At 40.5% G+C, this 25,082-nt stretch overlaps 1 protein-coding gene across 1 annotated transcript in view; it reads right to left on the reverse strand.

Moving 5' to 3' along the window:
• The window catches only part of pola1 (polymerase (DNA directed), alpha 1), a 55,517-nt gene that overhangs the window by 28,688 nt on the left and 1,747 nt on the right, over window positions 1-25,082 (reverse strand). Inside the window, exons 4-33 of the mRNA XM_056364833.1 lie at window positions 24,971-25,048; window positions 24,750-24,865; window positions 24,410-24,472; window positions 24,047-24,148; window positions 23,757-23,910; window positions 23,489-23,657; window positions 23,194-23,354; window positions 22,972-23,084; window positions 22,767-22,880; window positions 22,575-22,649; window positions 22,334-22,472; window positions 21,919-22,073; window positions 21,669-21,753; window positions 21,335-21,396; window positions 21,054-21,143; window positions 20,816-20,932; window positions 20,487-20,662; window positions 19,528-19,657; window positions 18,790-18,909; window positions 18,617-18,707; window positions 18,401-18,525; window positions 18,039-18,188; window positions 17,068-17,190; window positions 4,558-4,590; window positions 4,090-4,182; window positions 3,750-3,955; window positions 3,472-3,604; window positions 2,854-2,985; window positions 2,439-2,613; window positions 1,638-1,819 (exon numbers count right to left, since the gene is read on the reverse strand). Of these exons, the coding sequence (XP_056220808.1) occupies window positions 1,638-1,819; window positions 2,439-2,613; window positions 2,854-2,985; window positions 3,472-3,604; window positions 3,750-3,955; window positions 4,090-4,182; window positions 4,558-4,590; window positions 17,068-17,190; window positions 18,039-18,188; window positions 18,401-18,525; window positions 18,617-18,707; window positions 18,790-18,909; window positions 19,528-19,657; window positions 20,487-20,662; window positions 20,816-20,932; window positions 21,054-21,143; window positions 21,335-21,396; window positions 21,669-21,753; window positions 21,919-22,073; window positions 22,334-22,472; window positions 22,575-22,649; window positions 22,767-22,880; window positions 22,972-23,084; window positions 23,194-23,354; window positions 23,489-23,657; window positions 23,757-23,910; window positions 24,047-24,148; window positions 24,410-24,472; window positions 24,750-24,865; window positions 24,971-25,048 (3,662 nt within the window). The remainder of the gene's footprint in view (window positions 1-1,637; window positions 1,820-2,438; window positions 2,614-2,853; window positions 2,986-3,471; window positions 3,605-3,749; window positions 3,956-4,089; window positions 4,183-4,557; window positions 4,591-17,067; window positions 17,191-18,038; window positions 18,189-18,400; window positions 18,526-18,616; window positions 18,708-18,789; window positions 18,910-19,527; window positions 19,658-20,486; window positions 20,663-20,815; window positions 20,933-21,053; window positions 21,144-21,334; window positions 21,397-21,668; window positions 21,754-21,918; window positions 22,074-22,333; window positions 22,473-22,574; window positions 22,650-22,766; window positions 22,881-22,971; window positions 23,085-23,193; window positions 23,355-23,488; window positions 23,658-23,756; window positions 23,911-24,046; window positions 24,149-24,409; window positions 24,473-24,749; window positions 24,866-24,970; window positions 25,049-25,082) is intronic.

Genomic DNA, 25,082 nt, shown 5'->3' on the forward strand with positions numbered 1-25,082 from the left:
CGCATGGTGGAAAATTAACACCAGTAATCAGACAAATCTTGGTTAGTTTAGTCTAAAATTTGAAAAAATGTCTACAACACTAACCTTTCTGACAGATAACAAGCCATCGTTTCAACACCACACTCTACTGTTTAATCTTCAGAATAGGCAACGGGTTGTTTCCTTGCCAATATTCATTTTCGTTTGTGTATGAACAAGAATTTGATTAACTTAAACTGAACCTGCTTGCTTCTTGTTTGAGTATCTGTTGAAGTGTATAATGATATCATCCTTTAGTGGAGCATGTGTGTAATACTCCTTTTTTAATTTAATGCAGGTTCTCTGTGCCAGCAGTGGACAGAGGGTTGTCAGCTTTATGAGCGTTGTCCAGACAAGAAAAAGCTGTGTGTCCTGCTCCTCATTAGAAGCTGATAACACACACACACACGACCTTGGCCTGACAAATGGTAGGATATCAGTGTGTATGTGTGTGCCCATAGAGCAGCAGGGGTTAAGGAAAGGCTTTTCAAGTTGTGGAGTCCAAACTATGCCAATGAAAACAGAGTCCGTCTTGGAGCCAGGCAGCTGTCTAAAAATACAGACAGAGACACAATATAGAGGATGACTAAAGCATGAATCCCTCACAGGAAGTTTGACTGAAATGCCTTTGGAAACACCATTCTTCCCCTCTGTATCTGTGTCTCTGCTGATTAATCCATTACACCACTGAAACAAACCATTAGTGATAAAAGAAATCTTCTCTTTTTCATTTCCTTCTTTCTCTGTATTTGTATGCGATTTTTTATTTGTTCTGCACATCTCTGACTCCATAACTTATTCTTCTGCTGCAGGCTAAGCAACAATTGTGTAGGTTTTATGTGTTTCAAATGTGGCACTTTGATCTAAAGATGATTTTAATGGTGCTGCCTTTCAAGAAAAATTATCGTCTGGAGCTGTTTTGGCAACATTTCCTTTAGAATGATGAAAACTCTGGTACTAAATTGCACATTTTTCTTCCTCTTGGGAGAAAAGACGTTTGCATTTAGAATTAATAGTGCGTTGACACATATAGTATGTAGCAAAACTTTAGACCTTAGACAAGTAATCTGTGACAGAATATTTGTTAGATGTTGCAACTCAATGTTTTATGTGAATATCTCATCCAAACATTTTGTGTTGAGTAGACAACATAATCAAGATAGAACATGTGTATTGAGCAAGTAAGCCATCAAGCTGCCAAACATAACTGTCAAAGGCTGCATTATGTGTCAAAATGCACACAGAGAGCAGACACACACAAGATTTGTTTATACTACATGAGGTGTCTGCATACACAGACGTGTTTACACGTTTGACACTGTGTATGGTGGAATAGTTTTCATGTCTGCATAGTTGCGATGGTCTGTGCAAATTACCACTGACATGGACAGATGATAAAAGTTGCACCAAGTGAATCCAGGAAGTATAACTGGATGCATGGAACTTTCGGAAGGTAACCCGCTCCCACCCCCCCGCCCACCCAAAAAACAAAAAAAAAAACACAATTTCAAAATTCTATACTTTGGTCATTGGCCATAGAAATCTGTAACATAACAGAAGATGGCACAGAATGGACAGCAGTAGGACCTGCTACCACTGTATACTGTCTGTTTACTTACAGCTCCTTCAAAGACGCTGTCGTAGATGTTGTTAGTGCCACATTGAGGACAGGTGAAAGTGAACCTCTCACAGTCTTTGTAGCGCTCCTCATCAGTCAGTTGGACCGGAGCTCCCAGCATGCCGTCAGCCTCCTCCTCTCTCTGGTACTGCTGCTGTGACCGGAACTGGCTGGGGTCCAGACCTGGGATGGATGATAGCTTTCACTACAGATCGTTTCATCTCTTACAGTTTCTTTTTTTTCACTGAAATCTACAGTAATTTGAACAAATGTGTGTACAGTGAGAATCCCATCCAAACCACTCACTCTTATAATTTGTAAACAAAAATCAAACATCTATTTTGTACTTTTATTAGACTGTTGTGATACTAAGCATTACAACACTCCTATATTTGGCTGTCTCAGCTGTCAACAGACTATATTCTAATGCTAAGATATTAAGACAGATTAGTAGCACAGTAATCTGTTCCACACAAATACTTCATGACCAGTGTTCATTTATAAAATAGCACGAGAACTGTCTCTAAACTGAAAATGAGAATTCTGTTAAGTCACTGAATCCAAAGTGTTATGTAAGTTGAGGTCAACACCAATTAAAAACATTTCACGATTCTGATTTTAATCAAATACGTTAATTGAACATTTGACTTTTTCTCTTTTTTTCTGTGTTTTGTCATTATTTAAGGGATAAGGCAACCTTATATTCCTCAAGTCATAATTTAACACTTGAATGGCATCGGGCCACCCACTCTCAATAAAATCAAAGTCTTTTACAGTCTCTCAAAACCTGTAATTAACTCACCCAGCCACGTGGCTATGAGCACGGTGTCGATGCCCTCAATGGGATCACAGATTCGAGACACCACAGGGTGGATCTGATGGGCCAGGTAGTACTGAGTGTCCAGACTGAGACCCTCCTGTTTCTGGAGCTGCTCTAAAGCATAGGCTCTCTGACCGGCTGCCAATGTAGAGCCATCCTAGGGGATGAAGGGGAGATATGCAGTGGTTTGAGTGCTGTATATTGTATGTAATACTGTAGGTCCAAACACTCAAAATCAGCAGTATCTGTAGACATTCTTACATGGTGTTCATCATCAATCTGTAATGTTCCATACATGTCAGAATTTTTATTGTGATTATGTATTAAAATGCACTTAAAATAATACTGTACCAGTAGCTTAAGAAAGGATACTCATTTCTCTTTTATATGTACACACCTTACAGATGATGTAAGACACTGTATCTCCAGCTTTAACCCGCCGACCGCCCTGAGAGTTGATCCACAGAGCCACATGGACATGAGGGAGGCTCTTCTTGTCTGGATAGTCCTGAGGATCCTTAGTTAATGCCTGGAAGTACAGGGGAAAAAAAAGACGAGCAAGAGACAGTTAATAACTAAAAAACTAGAATTACTGCCTCACGGTTGTATGCCTCCGCCAACCAGCCAAGTTGCAGGAAATATGGGCACAACTCCTCTTCCTGAGTTACAGCACTGAATAATAGCCAGATTTGTTTTTGCAGACCATTATGATGTCACAGTGAAGTTGGCCTTTGACCTGGCTGTCGGTAGCGCAGAGGCATAGAAGGAAAATACACCAAGTAGCCTGACTTAAGTTGCACTGATTTGTTCCTGCCTGTTTACCCAGATATAGTGTTTTATGAAGGATGAAAAAGCACCTGGCTGACCACTTTTATACCATGTACACTGTAGATGTGAAGAGCAGCTGTGTGTGATGACAGCTGTTTGACAAAGGGCAGCGACACTCACATGACAGAGATTCTTCTCTAGAAAGTTCAGGTTTTCTTACTTAATACGGATACACTTGCGTCCTCACCTTGTGTATCTCATACTGGTTGAGAGGTATGGCTCCACTTGCTACCTTCTCTCCCACCTCCACTAGGTGTTTCTGGATGTTCTCTACAATGACATCACGACTCTGGTCTGACAAGATCTGACCAATCACATAGCTGGGAGATGAAAAAAGATGAGGTATAAAATTCAGATGTATTGTTTATTAAAGATCAATAAATACCTTTAACATCCCCTGTAATGCCCTGTATATGTTAACATGCAAATAGGATAGTAACTAACGTATCTATCTATCTAACGTACTTGCCACATTCCTTGGCCAGGTCACACCAATCTCTGCGGACGATATCCAAGCCTTTGAGCTCCTGCTTGACGCTGTACTGTCCATCGCCATGATTCTCCACAACCAAGGCTGCATATTTCTTCTTCTTCAGCAATAAAAGTGACTTAAAAACACCGTCGATGTCAATCTCCAGCAGTTTGTAAAGCTTGTTTACTTCTGCCTTCACCTGGGAGCAATAAACACGACACACGCATTTGGTGAAAGTGTCAAATACTGAAACAAGTGAAGAGGAAATGTACATTACTGAGTATACATGTGACAAAAACATTCAGACACAGCAAAATAAAGTCACTAACAGACCTTATTGCCAAGTTTGTAGACCTCCTCCAGGGACCTGCTGTTGGTGTTGATCATAATGGAGTCTGTATCTCCGTAGATGACTTCCAAATTCATCTAAGTCACAAAGTAATAAAATGAAACAACGGTATTAAAGTTATTGAAAGAAAAGAAGACATTTTCAAATTTGTATTGGAAATTACCGATTTACTGACATTACAAATCTCTTAACTAATCTAAATTTCCCATATCACAATTTTTAAAATATAAATTTAAGAGAAAAGCTGCAACAACCAACAACTGTAAGTAATGGTAAGTTTAGCCATTCGATTTACCTACAGAGTAGTTCTGAAGTAAAAATACTACTGGCTCGACTGATTAAGATTTAAGGTCAAATTGTTCAGCCGTTCTCCAAATGTATTTGTCTTGTGTTACATTTACTGATCATAAGTCAGTAGATGCAGAGCAGCCAAAAGCTTGTTAATAACCCACCTTCTGAACCATGTCCTTCGTGTGCATCAGAATCTGAAGGAGGGAGCAGACACAACAGTATGAATGGACACTGATGACAACAAGAAGCATTGCAGCATATACACATGCACAATAAACAAACATATCACTCAGGAACACTTACGATTACATATTAAATTTCTATATTATTTATTCGGTGTGTGTGTGTGTGCATGTGCGGACACGGGAGCAGAACAGGTGACTTGCTTTTAAATGGGGGATAATTGGCTAAGAGGGCAATTATGAGAGCGTGCTGTGACAGGAGTCTTTTCAACCCACACACATCTTAGCTGGGCAACACACACACACACACACACACACACACACACACACACACACACACACACACACACACACACACACACACACACACACACACACACACACACACACACACACACACACACACACCTTAATGACTCGTAATGGCCTTTATCACCCGCAGAGTGAGTGACGGACAAATAAGAGAATTCTGTTAACGCAGGTTGTCCTCTGCTTGTGTGTGTGTGTGTGTGTGTGTGTGTGTGTGTGTGTGTGTGTGTGTGTGTGTGTGTGTGTGTGTTCACAAGAGGAAGAGATCTGAGCAGCAGAGGGATCCTAACAGGTGGGGGCCCAGAGGAGCAGAGGGTGGGGTGGGGGCTCTGGGTCGCTAATCTGGGGGGTCGGAGGGACGGAACGCAGTGTGACCTGTCACCAGCAATCTGCTCCTCAATCAACCACAGCCGCATATATACACACCCCGACTCACACTGTGCTCCGTGTGGGGACAAGGACGTGGCTATTTCAGAGTGTGAGGAAGGGGCGGGGTTAGGCAGCGACAGGAAAAGGGGGGGGCGTTCCACTCCCTGAAACCAGAGTGGGACTTAAGCATGCTTTATGGGCTGCTACATACCACTGTACGGCAGGGGGAGTTTGAGTCATTCACAGAACAGCCTCCTCCATTAGGGACTGCAGTCAAGGTCAAGGTCTCACCACAAACACACACACTCACGATCACACGCGCGCGCACACATTTTGGCCTAAGCACATACACCCTTAATCGCGCTGCTAAGCTTTAATGCAGACAAAATGACTGTCCTGACTCCCACTGGTTTAGGAGAGGAAGAGAGGGAGGGAAAGAGAAAGATGAAATCAGTCTTCGGACATAATTAGATTGTGTGTACAGGTGAATACATCTTCAGAGCAAAACTTACTCTACCGCAACAATTTCTGACTTCCAATACAATGATTTTTTTGCAACATTTTTAATCTCTTTATAAGCAAAAGATTATGCAATTTTAGTGGATAAATGCCTTCAAGGCATTAATCAAAATGCTTTTTTCTTCCAGGTTAAAATGCAACCCGCAGCTGCATTTAATGTGTGGAGGAGGTTATTTAACATACAAAAAGAAGCTGATGAAATGATTACTTGTGTAAGGAGTGAGCCAAAAGTAGATTCATACCCTCCTTCAGTTCTCACCAGGTCAGATTTCCCAATTCACTTTCTAAAATTCCACATATTCAAAAACATTATTGAACTTTATCAATCACCACAAATAAGAATGGCTATAAAGCACTAAGGGTCAGAATGGGAAAATCAGAGCATAAATACTACCTGCATATGAAATATGCAATTTTCCTACAGATGCAAATGACAGCTCTGTCTCCACAACCAAAGGTCCCTTTTGCAAATGTAAAGGTTGTTCTAAGCCATTTTATCTGTATCAAACATCAAAATGAGTGTGCAAATAAAACCTACTATAACAGCAATTTATTATAGTATCATTATACTAGAACACTTGAGAAAACATTTGTGGATAAATGATCAGACTGCAAGGTCTTTTTTTGGCTAAGCCAGCGAATTAAATACCTGACAAATCAAGGTACCTCATTACATTGATGAAAAGATTCTATAAATCCGTTGCTGCCAGAGAGAACTCCTGTTCATTGATGTGAACCACTCCCCAAAAACCTGATACACCGTAGCTGTATTCAGACAGACAACAGCACTCTCATTCATTTGAATTGCGTTGGCCAGTATGCAGCAGTCCCATTAAAAAAAAAGGAGGGGTGCATCTATCAACAAACTTGATACGTAGCATAACTTTTTCTACAACGCGCCACTAAGCAAGGTGCTGCTGTGGCCAGATGAACCCATGCAAGCACACAGTCCTCGTAGATCAATTTGTTACGTAGCAGCTGTATTTTTACTGTTTATTCACAATACCCAGAATGAAAGATAAAAAGTTCAACTCTGTCACACTGTGTTATAAATTGTTGCGCAAACATTGAAATTCATAAATCCGTTGCTCTGACCAGACGGCCCTCGATCATATTTCCATTGTCTCGCTGATACCTGAAACAACACACCCCCTCCAAAGCAGCCCCTTGCATTGTTTTAAAGCAGGGTTGTTTTCAGTCTAAATGCCCCTTATTGCAGATACTGATGAGAGATTTAGCTCGGCATAAGCACTATGGCAAAAAAAGCAGAATGTTGATAAATTTCAATTGTCTCATTGCGTATACTGAATTTGAAAATCTTGAAAATTTTGCCTTTCTTATAAGTTATGCAAGCTCTTCTGTAATCGGTTTCACTAAAACAGGGAAATAGAAGTGTTGTAAGAGGAGAGGGAAAGAAGCAGAGGCTCTGAGGAATGATCAGAGAACAGACGGAAGGAAAGGGCAGAGAAGTGATGAATAGAGAGATGTGGGAAAGACAGAGACAGAGTGCAAAGTGAGGCGAGAGGGGGAGGCGAGCGAGGTGAGAATGTGTTGATGTAATTGATGTGTGGACTCATTTAGACAGGTTTTCCATATGCTGTCACTTCCAGTAGGACAGACTGCTTTAAGGAATGAGCCATGTGAAAGACAAGTCGTTTGACCATGACGCTGGAATGTGTGCAACTGATGGTGTGTGTGTGTAAGTGTGTGTCTGTGTGTGTTGTGTGTGCGCTCATCTTTAAACACATACATACAATATGGACCAATGCAAACACATATCCCCGGGGGGTAAAAAGAGTGCATGTGTGTGTGTGTCTTCCCTCTGATGACTACACTAGTCACCACCGTGAATGCCACTCATACTGGGGCAAACAACTGAGAAAGCTCGACAGAGGACTCGTATTACTTCATGTAATCCACAGATTGTGCAATTCTTTCCAATAAAACGACTGCATCTTTGAATCCACATCAACAAAACTATCAAAAAGGGCATGCAATGTAAAATTACATAATAATGAATTCATTAGCTGCCTGACAGAAGATTAATCTGCAACAGTTTTGAGCTGTTTTTAACAAAAATCAATGGCTGGAGGAGGGATGAACGATCATACCGGTGAACGACCATCATCATAACGACTGCCCATAATTTATTCCTTTGCCAACGTCAAGATGATATTTGGCTTGTTTTCCAATTAATGTAGTTAACTTATTATTATCATTATTTGTAGTTTTAAATTTATACTAAAAATTTTCCCCTGCCATAGTTTCGCGCATAATCAAGCCTGCATCACCAGCGCACACACACTCACTCCAACCAGCTGATTGTCACTGAAGCGCTGCTTGTTGTGTGTAGGAGCTGCGCTGCGATTCAACAGCGGAGGAGATCGATACAAACGGACCACGTCATTTTGTTTAGTTTCTAATCCTGCTGCTTTTTACTGTTGTAAATAGAACTTTTGGGCAGTTATGACATCATGATGACAATATTGTTTATATTAGACCAAAAAAAAAAAAAAAACTCTTAGTTTTTATTAACCACTTTTTCAGTCTGATCTGATCTGGTCTGATCTGATTTTAACAGTTTGAGATCTACAACAAGTTGATCCTCCTTCTCTTGCCCTATTTTCTACTCTGTTAATTTATAAAATCAGTTAAAATCTTCCAATTACTAATTCTCTCTTTATCTCACAATAAAACATGACTTCCTATGTTTCTGCCTTTCACTTCTAGGCTCCTTGGTGTTAACACAGTGTAATTAGACTGGACACTAATTGAGTGGCTCACTGACAAGTCCCCCAACAGAGTGAAGGATCCGAATAGAGTATTTGTAGGCAGAAAAACTGAATTTTTTTACATTCACCCTATCCCTCCTCATCCTTCTTTTTTTTTTTTTTTTTTTTTTGGGCTTTTTATGGCTTTAATGGACAGTATATAGTGGAGAGTGACAGGAAGCGGGGAGGCAGAGAGGGAATGACATGCAGCGAAAGGCCGTCCGATGCGGGATTCGAACCGGGGCCGACTGCAGCGAGGACTGTAGCCTCATCCTTCTTTTTTATGCCACAATATACACTCAGCTGGCAGTTTATTAGGAACACCCTGCTAAAACTGACAACAATTCTGCAAGAAAGCCTCCCTTCATGAGGGTTTCAATGTTCGGTTTTTGTTGAAACTGTTAAGAGGTGTTGATTCAACTATTCAGCCATTTTAGCGAATGTAGACAATAGGCACACTTCTTTGTATTATGCAATACAGCTCCACAGCAGCACACATTGCATCTTCTAAAATGATCAAAACAATTAATCAACACCTCTTTAAAGTTTTATCTTGCTGAGAGCTGGTGGTGGTGAATGTTGCATACCGACCATCATAAAGGCCTGCAGTTGCTCTGCTTTGCTTTCGATCCACACACATAAGAGCCTGCACGGAAGTGTACCAGTTGTTTGGTCTGCTCTAGAGTTTGTCTCACACCAGCCCAATCGAACTGAACCAAACATTAAAATGGACCAGTGTTTGTTTTGTCAAGAGGAAAGCGACACAAACTGCACATTGTGCCTTCTAAATTATGTGATAGTAACACTTATCAGCATTGCAGCCCCACTAAACTGAAAAGTGCTTAGAATATTTTAGACAAACCTGCAACTTGCAACAGATGGCAGCGTTAAGAAACTATAGTTGCAGTTTTTTCAGACCCGCCAGTAGTACAACACCGTAGAGAACTTTGGATTTTGACTTGGAGTTTACAGCTGACATTTTTTCTTTATACTCCCCATTTTTTCTTATTTTTTTTTATAAAACATTATGTACCCAACAATCTGCCTTGAGACTTGGGGGCACTGACTTTATGGCACCTGCCCCTGCCAATGTTGCTAAAAGATGTAGTTTGGTTAAGTGGTGCTGCTGTAGTATGTCACACTCAAAACAAGACAGATGGAGACAACTACAGGAGCACAGGTCCATGATAAATAACAAATCTTGTCCAGTCGACTAGTGCAGTTGAATAAACCCAAATCAAGATTTTCAGAACAAATCAAGCTGGTTTAAGTGAAATGGAGGTTTGATATTTTTACAAAGCCGTATAACACTCAGTTTTAATTAAAAAAAGAACAATACGAATTTGCCCACCATCTCTGACTTGACTTTTCATAGCTTGTAATTTTCTGCTTTTAACAATATCTCATGTCTTTGCATGTGCACCTGTGTACCCATTAGCTGTGCGTTATTGAACCCTGTCATGCTAATTGATGAGTGGTTCAGCCTTGTTGTGATATCCGCCTTTTCCCAGCTGTTGTTAAGCTTTTTGGTGGCCTTATGTATTAGAGATTTATGAGTTTTGTTTTCATGTCGCTCTCATATAATCTTTATTTCAATCCACTTCCCCCCACCTCTTCATCAAAATATCTTTTGTCTGTTGCCAGGCTGTCATTTTTAGTCAGAATATTAGTCTTAATTGACTTGCATAGTTGAGTGACAAATTGTATATGGAAAGGAAGCAATAAAAATAATACAGACAGAATAATAAGCAGACAAAAGAGCATCAAGGTCCACCCTCAGTCTCTATATTCTGAACCCCTCCACACACACACACACACACACAAGCACACACACATGTACCATGCACCCCTCTGCTGATCAGCAGATCAGAGGCGGCATGTTAAACCTCAGTGTGGCAGAGGGCCCTTGTAAAAAGAGCCTGGGGCACCAGTGACGATTGTTTTGAAAAGCACTCAGCTGAAAAGCATTTTGGGATGACAGTCGACCGACTGAAATAGCACCTGTTGAGGAACACACCACTGGGAACACAAGGCGCAGCAGTATGTGTGCACATACACAAACACAAAGACCTGCTCTTTCGCTAACACACATGCACATACAGAGATGCATGAAATTTAAAGACTTCTTCTCTGTTAGTGTGAGCTCTCATGTGCACACAACCCACAGAGAATGGAAATTCTTCTTTCGCTAAAATGATTCACTTGCATACACCAGTGCAAAGACACACACACCTGTCCTGGCAGATGCCATAGCAATGCTCTCACGTCTGCTGCTGGGAGGGTCAATCTGTAGTAAAGCTGTGTGTGATTTAATGCAACCGGCTGAGATCACAAACGCCTGCGTTCATCGAAAATAAATTGACAATGACAACAATCCTATTGCTCTCTGCTCAATTAAAAAATATGGTCCTTTAATAGCTGGAAAGAACACATCCTGATGTGTCACTAAATCTCCTTTCATCCAAGTAGTCACTGATAAATTTTTTAAATGTCAGGCAAATAAGTTATGTGCATGTAGGTAGTCAACAGAGATTTTTTTTAAATGATCAATTGATGATTTATTGAATTTACATTTGCCAGCAGCTCCTCAAATAAGAGGCTGTAGACCGCTGGTATTCTTTACTTAATAAATCATGTCAAAAAATTGACCAATTATCAAAATAGTCATTTAATTTAATGTCAACTGACAAAACATTTTAGCACTAAACCAATTGCAAAATTATTCACAAACGGGAATCTAAAGCTATATGCTCGATCATTTTCCTAATTCCTTTACCATGAATACGATGCCGTAAAGAAGATCAGAGGATCAAGTTTATTAGGTCATAAATCAAGAAATTTGAAGATTTTAATACAAATTGCCAAGTCAGTTAAAACCATTTACTAATTATCCTCTCATTTTCAACTCTATCAGTGACCCTGATAAAGACAGCAGATGTCAGATCAATCCATTGTCAATTATAATCCCCGCCATTAGCCCAGTCTCACATGGCCTCATTAGTAGGTGTTACTAAAGTCGCAGTTTAGATTTTGAAACCTTGTCCTGTCCACTGTCAGCCCTCGCAGACAAGCTAATGTAGCCAAAATAGCAGCGCTGCTCCCATGTGACTATTTGTTAAGTCCAGTCCTATCAGGAGTAAAGCCAGCTCTTTAAGAGGACTACAGGACCATGGAAACATGCAGCCCTCATTTCCCCAGACACGGACATGCGCACACACACACACACAAGCGTAAGCAGGCTTATGTATTCTTATGTCTAATTCGGGGAAATGTAAAAATGACCCCCGTGATTCTGAGACAGCGGCAGCGATTGAGACCCTGCATGAAAGAAATGGGGACAACAATGTTTCCTCACACATCACCAGTCTGTCTCTGATAGACGGACACACACAGACGAGACATGATAAGGTGGTTTAGGTATTCCTGTGTCTGATACAGAGAAATGATTTGTGATTCTTGGGACACGAGCAATGATACAGAACCTAAACGAGGGACACCGGGGGCAACAATATTTACTCAGACTTCATTACAGCCGCATGCACACACATGTACACAGAGGTTTAACCTAAACCAAACTTTGACCTCTCCACACCCTCGGCTCTGTTACCCAAGCCCACTTCTATCCTTCACTCTGCATGCCATCCAATAATGTCAACTACGAGGTCCTGTCAGGCTGTTTTTAAACACAAGGACAGAGACTCAATTACAGCAGAATGGCTTTCAGGAGTCATCCTCCATCCCGAGACACACACACCTGCTAATGGTTGTCAGATTTGCTGGCAAAAGGGCCAAAGGTCAAACCAATCTGCGTTCCGCAACAATCAGCGGCTTCCACTGGCCTCTGTTGTTAACATCACTCGTTTAAGAGGACATACACACCAACACACACATACAGTTTGTGCTCAGCAACAAGAGGAGGTCTGTGATTTTTTAAAACAAATCATGTCCAAAAGTGGCAAATTAAAAAAAAAATAAATAAATTCCGATTCATCCTGTGTCCTGACTTACATTTAAAGAGACACCAGAGAGAAAAAGGAACAACCCCTAAAGCATATCAGCTTTTGTGGTGCTCCTGACTGTTCTTCTCTAATTGCTATGACCAGCAACATTAACACTGGGATTGGAAATTAACGGCAGTCACCAGCAAAAAGCTGTAGAGTTTTTCCTGCAGCTGATCTTATCTAGAAGCACATTTGCAGAAAATCCTACTTTTCCTATGTTGAGCTTGATGTACTAAGGGGTCCCACAGTCTGAAGTCCATAGGGTCCTACAGTCCACTGTATTTATCAGGTTAAATTGTCAGATGAAGTCAAGGTTCCACCAGCCAGCAGTCGGTGGGCAATAAAAGTCTTACTGGCGTGACAAATGCTTTTATCAGTCTATTATAACCACATGTGTGTAACTTGTGTGTGCTTCATGTATCTGTTTCTCTGCACCCAACTGTTCTCTGGCGAACATACAAAAGAACTCAAAATAACGCTGAGGGGTTGAGGGGGACATCAATCTGTGGTGGACCCTCGCCTGTGTAATTCTAAACCTTCACCTTCCTCTTAATACCCATCATCCCCCCCTTAATACCCACACATACCAGGACAGAGGAGGGCCACAACAAATGGTCCCCCGACAAAGGGCAGAGTTCGGCCAGTAGCACTTGTGCGCACACATGGATGGGCATTCACCACACACACACACACACACACACACACACACACACACACACACACACACACACGGACACCAACACATTACGTGCAGACATGGATAGTTAGAAGATATACTCAAGAAACACACACAAGAGTCGGGCTGGGGGACTGATAAGTGGGGGCTTTCCCCCTCTTAACTTGGCAAATCTGATCAGAAGAACCACAGCCAAGGGTCTGTCATCCCCCTCTAAGCCTCCTCATCTAAACCCTCCCCGGGCTGAGAAACCACTGTGGCCCCTGGCCTGACCCGCCCTGCCACTGGGGTTTAGGCCTCAATTTAAAATGAGAGTGAGAGAAAGGTGAGAGCTAAGCCAATCAATAAATACACAGAACACATGCACATTCACCCGAACCCTCGTCCAAACAGATTACGGGAACGCGTTGAGTGGCGGGAGGGTGGATTTACACTGCACACCGAGTAGCAGTCAGTGTACGTGTTACAATTGCAAAAATAAAAAGCCTCCTAAATCATGACATGAAAGTTGAGTGCAAATGTGACGATTAAAATGGGGGCGGGGGTGCAAACAGCAATACCCACAAATACACTAGAAACCCCGCTATAAATGCCAGCTGGCCTTTCTGGCTCGCCGCAGTCGGAAACTACCAAGAACTACTTGGCTTACGGCCATTTCACTTTAAAGCTCGACACAAATTCAATAAAGCTGCTCCAATTTGTTCAAACTATTGCTTGCAGGATACCACTCGTCGCTTTGCCCAGGCTAGCCATTGTACTTGTGGTCAGCGTGCGACACCTCATGTGCAGGGGACACTTCCTGCCAAGTTTTATAAGATTTATTTTAGTTTTATTACTCCAGATAAGCAAAAGTCTTTTGTTACTTCGAAGCAGGATCCGATACATTACTTAAATTAACTGAAATGTAATGTAAAAAAATTCTTAATACCATTTTAAACAGTCATGAGTAACTGAATTTGACCAACTGGATCACAACCATTTGGAAATTTTGATTTAATTTAAGGGTTTTAGTTATTTAATGTTTTTGTAGAATTTTTAACAAAAACAAATATAGATTTTCAAGAGTACTCAATTACTTCAACAACATATCTTATTTACTGTGGGACTCCCTGGTCGTGTTGATGCAGTGATCTCCCCAAACATACAACCTGCAGTAAAAATAGACGTGTTCTTTGATCATAGATACAAAGTAAACAAAACACTAAGATCGTGCAACGTGGGAAATCCTGCCACCTCAGCAAGTGAAGGTCTATGCTATGTGCTCAGCACCCTGCGGCTTCAGATCTGACTGATGACCTTTTGATGCAGGTCTCCCCAGTCTTTCATGTCACTCGCCACTGTATGCCATGTACTGAGACAGTAAAGTCCTAATAAAATACAATCCAATTTGTTTACTGTCCCTTCAGCACACTGGGTAACCTAAGAAGGCTGAGAAACCAAATCAAAGCAGTGCAGACCATCAGCAGGTTTTAAAAAGAGCAGCTTTAAAATCAACTAATTTCCAACAAAACCTCAGGACAAGGCTAGTGATATTATGTACCACATAAATACTGACTGGAGCTCAAATATTCCACAATAAATATGTAATAAATATGTATTCCTATTTGAGCAACATTTGCTAAAACCAGGGTTTGGCAGTGTTAGAGAATTATTTGGCTTTTTTAAAATGATATTATTAAGAAATATTTGTGGCTTGTTTTCAAAGAAACAGACTCCGTCTAGTTTTGTTCTTCTAATTGGATTTATTGAGGATTTATTGACATAATGATGATGATAAAAATGAACAATGTCGTCAACCTTATGCTTTAAAATAAAACTTCTCATTTTAGTATTTAAATAGCATTTAAACAGCTATTATCTATTTTGAATGTTTTGGTTTTGTTTCCATTTCATTTTTTTTTTTTTTTTTTTTTTATTATTGGCTTTTTTAATTTGTGTAATTTACTATATTATGTAAATCACTATATTGCAATTTTTCACAAAACAATGAGTATCACTTTATTAGTTTTTATGCGATGTATGGTGCAAACACTGTTGTCAGTTAAGAATATATGAGAGACAATGAGGTAAATATCGGACTTTTGATCCCAAACTGCTGCTGGCTACAGAACACTTGAACTATGTTACAACAGCTATTTGAAGAAATTTCAGTTAAAGTTTTACAAAGATTAATTCATTAAGAAATTTCAGAGATGGTAGTTGTACCTCGATACATATATGCTGATTCCTTCCTTAAGTGGAGTTTTTATTGACATAAGAATGATTGAAAATGGAATTATATTTCATTATGGCCTACTTTGTTTAAAATAAGAAATGCAGCCTTGAATTAGCTGCCCAAATTATTTGGTTAAACACAACTGCACACAACTTTAAAAGTGCAATAATGGCACCATTTCAGACAGTGGAAGTGTAGCCTACTTCTTGTCTGAGACCAGTGATGCTTCCTGGGTGAAAAAAAGCATAGAGGAGGTAAAATGTAATTAACCCATCTACCTCTGGCAGTTGACAAAGATACAAGCAGTATGTCTGGAGGGGGAGAAACTCCCACCTGTACCAGCAAATCAAGTACACACCTTTTACAATGTAGCTCTGTCAGCCAAACAAGCGTGACTTGAGGCACAAACTGACTGACAAAACAACAAACACACACACTGAGTTACTGCCCTGCCCTCTATTAGGGAACACAATGAGTGTGTAAGGGGATCTTAATGAAGTACTCCCCTGAGGCAAAGCCTGACGCCTCTGTTGAGGATGTGTACTGTTAGAGCTCATTAAATGAACATGAGTACTACCACTGACATGGTGGGAGAGAGAGTGTGTGTGTGGTGTTCAGTTACAATACCAGATTTAGCCGTTTATGTCATGCAGTACACATGCAGCTTTGCACCAATTTATTGAGCGTGCACGCCCATGTTGTTCCATTTGTGTGTGTTGAACGAAGTCATTACACAATCAGACTTTACATGGGGTGAGCGAGAGTTTCATGTGTGTGCCTGTGGCATTTTGTTACTGGAAAATACTTACACAGGACTATTGATATCACAGACACTGCAGCAGGACTCTTGTTCTGACAAAATGAACTTGAAGGAATAATCATATTTAGAACGAGGAAGGGCACAGGGTGAGAGAGAACGAGATAATTTTGTAGAGCAAAAGGATGACAAATGTGAGACAGGAGAAAACCAAAAAAGAAACAGAAGATGAGAAAAAAGTCTGAAACAAAATGGAATAGAGGGAGGAGCGCTGCTCATGTGGAATTTAATGTAGCAGTGCCCTCTTGTGGATGAAAATTTAAGTATTTGAACTTTTACTGCATTCTCCTGTTGGCACGCAGTCCACTCTGAAGACTAGAATTTAAATCACGAAAGGACTGTTGGGCTTCTTCTGTTTGAGTCTAAGTCTCTTTGTGTCTTTGTATGCCCCGCTTGCTCGCTCTGTGTGTACCTTTTGAAATTTACCAGTTGTGTTTAACCATAAGCTTCTTTTAGTTCAGTTTATTACTTCTGCCAAGAAGGTTGTTTTCACTCGTGTCTTTACTATTTGTCTGCAGGATTACACAAAAAGTTCAGGACAAATTTCCCCTGAACTTGGTGGAGAGATGGGATATGGACCAGGGACGAACCCATTAAATTTTGGGGCAGAGCCAGATCATTTACTATGAATTACATTTTTTTCTCTCTGAGGTTTGGTGTATGTTGTTTGACATTGGTCAGTGCCTTTGTAGTTTGAACCTGTATTACTCATCAGCTGACATAGCTACATTGTAACAGGTGTGACAGCTAAAACTTTGTGTGTCTGTAAAGGCTCATTAAAGTGTGTATGTATATATAAGTGCTTGACTCACCTCTCTACCCTTGTGTGTGACCAGAGCAGCAAGCGGCTTGGCATAGAATCGACTGTAGCTGAATCCCAGGCAGCCATACATACTGTTAGCAGTCAGCTTCAGAGCCTTCTGACGGATGTCATACTGAGGAACAACCAGACTTAAATTAGGCCAAACAGATACAAGCACTTGCACATTTTAAAATTATAATCAAAATACAAGGTAACTACGGTTTTATAGGATAAAAATTGTGTAAAGGTAAATGAAAATGGTTGACCATTTTGTCAGAGAGCATCAATGTGCCTACTAAACATCTTTTTAAATTATTCTGTCCATCTGTGCGCTCAGTATGTTCCAAACACTTGTTTCACCAATATGTGCTTAAATAAATATGCTCCTCGCTGCACAGCATTGAAATTTCAAAGAGAACAACAGTGCAACACAAAGTATTTTTATCCATACTTTGGCAAAACAATGACTGGAACATAAAAAACATACAGATAGACAGAGAAGAAGTCAGTTATGCTGCAGCACTGGTTTGAGAAGTTTCTGTGAATGTTATGAAATGTTTTTGCACCATTAAAAAATAAACAACTGTAGTCTTTGTAAATGGCATTGCTTTAAACTGATTACACTAAAAAGGAGACTTACAGCAGGCTACAAACTTTTTATACCCTCCTTTCAAGCCTCCGGGGAGCGAGTGTAATACATAATAATCAAAAGGTTTGGCGAGGAGTATTCCTTCTAACTGATACTCCGTATGACAATAGCTCTGAACAGGAAAGAACCTTTCAATATAAACAGAGAGGTTTGTATCCATACCAACTAAAATATAGGAATTTCCTTGGTGTATTTTTATTTCTGTGTGAGTGACATGATAGGCTGTGTATGTGTGTTGCTGTTATGAGTATGCAAATACTGTATACATATACATGTACACTGTCACACATATGTGTAGTTGTGTTGAACTGTATAAACAAGTGTATGTGTACCTGCATGTAAAGGTCCGGGTTGATGTCTTGCTGCTTCATCAGCTGTTTGACCTGTTTACGCCGCTCGACGAGCTTCCTGATTTCCTTGGGCAGGATTCCCATTTCCAGGTCCGAATCTGGAATCTCAGGAATCTCCTCCGGCTCGTCCTCCTATTACCATGGAAACAAGAATTAAATGAGAGCAGGAACTTTTCATTGGGGAAAAAAGTGAGGCTGTGTACATGGCACATCTTTGTTCCTGGGCATTGTGATTAATCAATTAAAACATGTCTGGTCTTCATAGATAGTTTGATTATTAAATCATTTGGTCAGACAAACACACCTGCTCCTGCAGCAAGCATTTGAACAAACAATGGACACACCTCATTCTTCTTCTGTTTGTTGTGAGCCTCCCTCTGTACAGTGGTGAAGCAGATGTTGAACTCCTGGATAATTGATGGATACAGGCTGTTGAAGTCAAGCAGCAGCACAAACTTATCATAGAAACCTATGGGCAAAAGAGACGGAGGGTGGTTATAGAAATATGAAAACACACGGACACATGACACAAATAAGTAAGACTTCAAACACGTGCTTACCAACTTTAGGATCCAGCACCAGACCTCCAGCATAGGCTGCCTTCTTCTTCCGCTTGCCTTTCCCTGCATCCACATCTTCATCTCCCTCAGCCTGGGACAAGGGAACAAAGAACATTGGTGACATGAATACATTAGAAAAAAAGAGGAATTTGTGTGTTTGTGTGCGTCTTTACCGTCTCCAGCTGGGCCTTTTTGAAAGAGGGTTTGTCTGGGACGATGTAATTCTTCTCATGGAAGGCATGAAGCAACAGGAACTCATTCCTCTCAGAGCGACCGCCCATCAGAGTTCGAGACTGCAAAGAAACAGGAAGAAATCAGGTGATTGAAGAAGGCGGTAAATAACGCTATCAAAAAGGAAAAGAGTTACAAACCAGATCAGACAAGACTTGAGCCAGCCTGCAGTAAGCCTGAGAGGTGATGTATCTTTATGTTCCATTCTAACTGAAATCGAAAATGTCATCTTACCCTGGTGCATTGTGTTCTCCCTGGAACAAACTGGTTGATCAAAACAAGCAGGTACTAAGCTTCGATAAAGGCTTTTAAAAACTAAACTATCAAGTCTTTTCTCTTCATTCATATGAGAACCAAGTTTTTCTTTTGTCTGCAAACTGTTTAGTTTCTGAGTTCAGTTTTCAATATGTGTACTACAATTGTACAATAAGCGAGAACAAGCTGCTACCTGGAATTTGACTGTTCATCCTTGTTTTTGTTGTGTGTGTTTGTTTTGACATTTTTAGTTTTGAGAGGCAGATGGATGCATTTTAAGCATGTATGCCGTCTGGATGTTAATGTCCTGACATTCAGCCAATTGTGAAGTGACTGCAATGTTAATTGTTGTAATTTGAGTTTTCTGCCTGAGCTGAGCAAGAATAATAGTATGGTTGATTAGTGAAGATGTTCTTGGATGTTACCATGACGTTGCCAGCGATGTTGGTGATCTGCAGGGCCAGTGGCAACACGTTGAGCTCACACATGATCTGGAGGATCAGCTTGGCATCTGTCCATGTCAACTCCAACAGGTAGAGCAGGTGAGGAGAGTCACTGACACAAAAAAATATTTTAAGGATACACATAATTTCAACATTGATGTCTCAGCAAAAAAAAAAAAAAAAGAAAAAAGTTGCGTGTTAATCAATGCATGATTGTCATCTCAAAATCAATCAATACACCTTAAATGTCAATATGAAAACTTTGACACACTATAAGCGAGTGTGTCCCTCAATGACTCCAGAAGTTCTATTTACCACCATACAAAGCAGCAGGATCAGAAACTGAACTAAATGGCATGTTCTGTCTGTCTGTCAACCTCTTCGGAGTGTGTGTGTGCTCGTGTGTTGCAGGCGTCAGTTACATGCCCTTATAAACGTTAAATTGTGGCAGGCAAATTCAATCTAGTATTAATTTAATACTACAAATAGTAAGTAACTACATTAATGGAAAAACAAGTCAAATATTGTCTTGACATTTGCAAAGGCATGAGCAATCAGTGATTGTTCTAACGATCGTCCACTGGCACAACCCTAGTGTGAACGCACCCAAGATGCATTGAGGACTCATTTGAGATCTGATCACTCAGACCATATTCATAAGTGGTCTGGTACGCATGTGTCCACATTCTTTTAGCAGAGTGAACACAAATGCGTCCTTTTACATGAGCACAGCGCACAGTCGTTAACCTAATAGTGAACTGAACAAGCTAAAAGGAAAACTTTCTGTGTGTAGACTGCAGCTTTATTTGCCACAAACTTTTGTAAACTTATAGCTACAGTCTGAGAGAGCATAGGACATTACAACAGCCCAAAGGATTTAATACTGGATGTGATTTATGTAATCTATCGTTCTGTGCTGGTATGTTTTTAAACTTATTCACCTGTACAGATTTTTTATTTCTTCCTGCGGGACTGTGACTCTCTCCGTCTTCAGCACCTGTACAGCCAGCTCAGTCAGGTGATAACTTTTACAGCGAATCAGCTCCTTGGCTGAGATCTCCACATCGCACACCAGACGGCCACAGGTTGCGCTCTTCTCTGCAAAGGAACCGCGACCCTGCAATAATATATGGCACGAGCGTGCACATATACAAACGCATACAATATATGAAACATTTAATGACATGCATTACAGTATAGAAAAGAACAAGAAACAAACAATCAACTTCTATCAAACTATTTCTATCACAGTGGTTTTTGTTTTTCTTACCCCTAATTTGGGCATATTGGCCCTCCTGAGGCGTCCAATCTTAGACCAATGTGGGACCTTGCAGGCGTTGATCCTCTGCAGAAGCACTTCCAGGTCAAAGCCAAAGATGTCGTGACCCTACGGGAAATACAATTTTTTTTTTCTTTTCAATAAAACATTTCACCTGCGTCTGTGCTTCCTGTAGGTCCTATTATATTGTATAGGGATGTTAATCAATTTAGAAAATCACTCTACTCACCACCAGCACATCAGGGTCGATCTTGTGCATCTTGGCCAAGAAGAAGCCGAGTAGAGTCCGCTCTGTAGCAGCTATCTCTACCCTCCCATTCTATCAGAGGGAGGGAGGGAGACACATCATCAATGTTTCACATTCACAGACCACAAAGAGGCGTCCTAATGCAGTAAATATTCAAGTCTAATGAAATCTGTAAAGAACAATATCTAAATGAAATATCTCTATTAAAATAACACAAACAACTAATACAAACAACCTGAGCTCCATAGCAAGTGGCCACTCACCTTCTTCCTCACAGCCTCTTTGAAGTCGTACGGGAAAATACAGTCAACTGGTTTACTGACCACTGAAAAGACAAAAAGAATGAAATAACTATTCCTACATGTTTGTAATTTGACCACTTTTTCTAATTCTCACTGATAAACTGAGCATTGAAATGTGTTCACCATGTTCATAGAGGCTGAACAACATGATATTCAGCCATATCACATTATGGCTGGAAGTTATTCTTCAGAACAAAACATGAAACTGACGTCTAATATATATCTATCCGATATATACACATATATATATAGATATATATATATATATATCTATATATATATGTCAATAACTCACCACAGAAGTGGGTCTGGTAGGGAGGTTGAGGTGGAGCTTTATCCATATAGAATTTACAGTGGACAAGAGCAGCCAGAGACACAATCTGCAGAAGAACAAATATCAATGTCACCAAGTCTTTGCTCAATTTATATTTCAGTCTGTTTAAACCTTCCACAAAATAACACAGCTAAACAATGATGCATAATGAGCCCTGATGAAAGTCAAACACTATCTTTGAGTGTGTGTGTGCAGCTGTGAATGTTCTGACCTCGTTGTGGTGTGTCTTGGGGTTCTGGATAGTCTTGAGGCTGATGGACATGACAGTGAGGGGTGGAGGCGACAGGTCTTTAACCACAGTGACCAGGTCACTCCTCAGGGCCAGAGCCTCCACCTTACACCAGCTCACCGGCTGGCCAATCAGCTCTAACACATACACGGAGGAGACATTACATCAGCAATTTTTCAGGGCTGTGAAAACTTTTTTTTTCTTTTTTTTAAAAAATCCTTTCATATCAACTGCTCCCATTTCTCAAATAGGGGAATCAAATTGTTATATAGAGAGAACATTTCTCAGTATGATAACCTGAATTAATTAATTTTGTTACATGCAACATCATTTTAACTAAATGCAGGTTACTATCAGTCTTTGACACATAGCCCAAGTTTCAGAACATCTCCCTTACGTGGTGTCTTGATGTCAAGCCAGCAAGGCCCTTTGATCTTCCTGCCAAGGAGAAAGTGCTCCAGACTGGAGATGTTGGTACCAAAAATGTGGGAAAAGGTCGCCCCCTTAAGGTCAGAAGGCAGCCCAGGGAACTCAGCCTACAAAAATGATATTTACCACAGAGATAAATGTTGTATCATAAGAGAACAAATATAGGCCTGGACAATCTGGGAATGATGGATATGTGTGTGTCTACTCACAGAATATCTCACTTCCAGATACTCGCACTGACTGGGCACATCAGGGATTTCAAAAGAATAGTTCTTCTCCACTTTCTTCAGACAGAGAATCACAGAAACCAAACAAAAGGTACAAACATGTGAGACTTGCCACTTAAAAGAAAAATACAATTATGCTATACTATGCAGTCTGAATCTAGGGTTGGTACTGACCTTAGACTTGAACTTCATGATCCTGAACTTCTCAGAGATCTCATTGAACTCTTGGTAAACATCCATCATCCCAACAGGAGTTTCTGACACCTCCCCAGTCTTGGGGTTGACTTTCTGTAGATTTAAATGCAAACTCGTATGTGATCTTCCTTTATAGATTTCAAAAAATATAAATACTCTGAAATGTTACAAAGATTCTTCTTACATATTCACGAGGCAGGAAGTACATGGTCCGCTCAATGTTCTTCACAGTAACACAGCAGCTGACATGAGACTTTGCAGACTCAATCCACACTTTTCCAAACAGGTACACCACACCTAGGTGACAGTTAAATCAAAATATCAGGATGTGCTTTACAAATCTAAACAGCATCACTGGATCGTGGCGTTACAGGGAGTGTCCACTCCAAGTGTTAATATGACTTACCTGGCTGGGTATACGGGTCTTCAAAGGCATCCAACCAATAGAAGCGGAAAACCTGCTCCCCATCCGCCCCCTCCAATAGTGGGAGTTGGCTGGAGTCGACCTGTACCTCTACTGGAGCCTCCTCCTCCTCTTGTCCCCAGGAGCTTCCGATTCTGCTGGGCCTGGAAAAAAGACAAAGGAACACTTGATAAAACTGCAGCATTTTAAGACTGAGCCAGAGAAATCTCCTCCCCGTCTTGAAAATGTATATATCCTATAAAAAAGTACAAGCAAGCTAAGCAGATAAATAACTCACAATAGGACAGGATCCTTTGGCTCCGCTTTGGGCTCCACTTTAACTGCAGTCACTGCTGCTACTTTAGTTTCAGGCTCAGTATTCTCTGTGACTGCAGGCTTCTCCTCCTCAAGTCCAACCTCCATTGGCTCATCAAAGTCCACACCGTCAAACGCCAGAGCTTCATTCACTAAGAAACACATTGCCACAAACTGTAAGAGTGTGTTCAATTTTTAGGTCAGACAAAGTAAAAGCTAGCACATTCTTCACATGTTTCCGGCTTCCTCACCTTCCTCTTCATCCAGCTCCTCCACTTTTGCCCTCTGCCTCTCCATAGGAAGAGCAGGTTTGGATGGAGGAGGACAGGCTGATGGCTTGGGTGTCAGGTCAGGAGGCGGTGGGCGGATCACTTTGGCCTTTAACCCCGTAGTCGAGGGTGACTCCTGGTATTACAGAGGTTACATACAATGTTTTACAATTGATTGAATTTTTTAAAGTTTACAGACGCCTCCCATCTAATATTTTTTATTTCATTTTTCATTCAACTTTGACAGAAAATGTTGTTAAGTTAAAGAATACCTTTGGCTTTGGAGGTTTGATAGAGAAGGGATTCATGGGTGATCCAAGAGACTTCTTTTTCTTCAGAGTGACCACTGGCGGAGGAGCCAAAGGGGAAGGTTTCTAGGAAAAGAGAGATGGAAACAAATTTAAAAAGCAAATATAAAACCTATCAGATTAGGTATGGACAGTAAAGAGGTGGATAAATTGGCTATAAATAAGAAAAACAAGATGTAAGAACATTGTCCTCTTCAAATGCTTTTGCACAGCATGACCTGCTTGTTTATTATAAATCAACTAAGAGCCTCATCTAAGTCAATAATACTGACAATAAATTGTGTTTAATTATTATCATCTGTCTTTTCTTGATGGTGTGGTACCAACCTCAGAGTGCAGGTCCTGTAAGATATCTCCTAATAAGTCATCTTTGGACAGGTCCACGTCTTTCTACAAGAGATAAAAATATACTTCTTATCAATGCATGAGCAGAAAAGGAGCAAGAACTGGCGTTTAGTGATTTCTTTTATTCCAAACTCAGCTGCAGAACCACTGTATGTCAGTTCACCCACTGAAAAAGACCATGCGGGTTATATAAAACATACTGTTGAGAAAGAAAAGACAATAAAAAAACTGTTCAAAACATCCATATACAGACATGGACACTTAGGGAATTTGTAATAGAAGCGAATACTGAAAAAAGTTTATGACACTAACAAATACACACCTCAGCAGGCCTCTTCACATTACTGTTCATAAAGAGGCTCTTAATGGTGTTGGGTTTGGCCACCACAGATTTCTTCGCAGTTTTCTTTGAGTCTGCTCCTGTAGCGCCTGGTTTTCCTACAAACACAAACAAAATGTATTCAGATACCTGAACTGTGCATGCTCCAACTGCTAATCTAAAAAAATGCATGAACTAGTGTCCAATGCACGTCTAGTGTTTACCTTTGTTGTTTTCTACTACATCATCATCCAAGTCGTCATCAAAGATTTCTCGTCCATCCTCCACATATCCTGTTCCATCTGAGGGAAGAGAAGCATTATTAAAACCCTCTTA

Source organism: Seriola aureovittata, chromosome 20 (genome assembly GCF_021018895.1).
Source record: "Seriola aureovittata isolate HTS-2021-v1 ecotype China chromosome 20, ASM2101889v1, whole genome shotgun sequence".
Lineage (NCBI taxonomy): Eukaryota > Metazoa > Chordata > Actinopteri > Carangiformes > Carangidae > Seriola > Seriola aureovittata.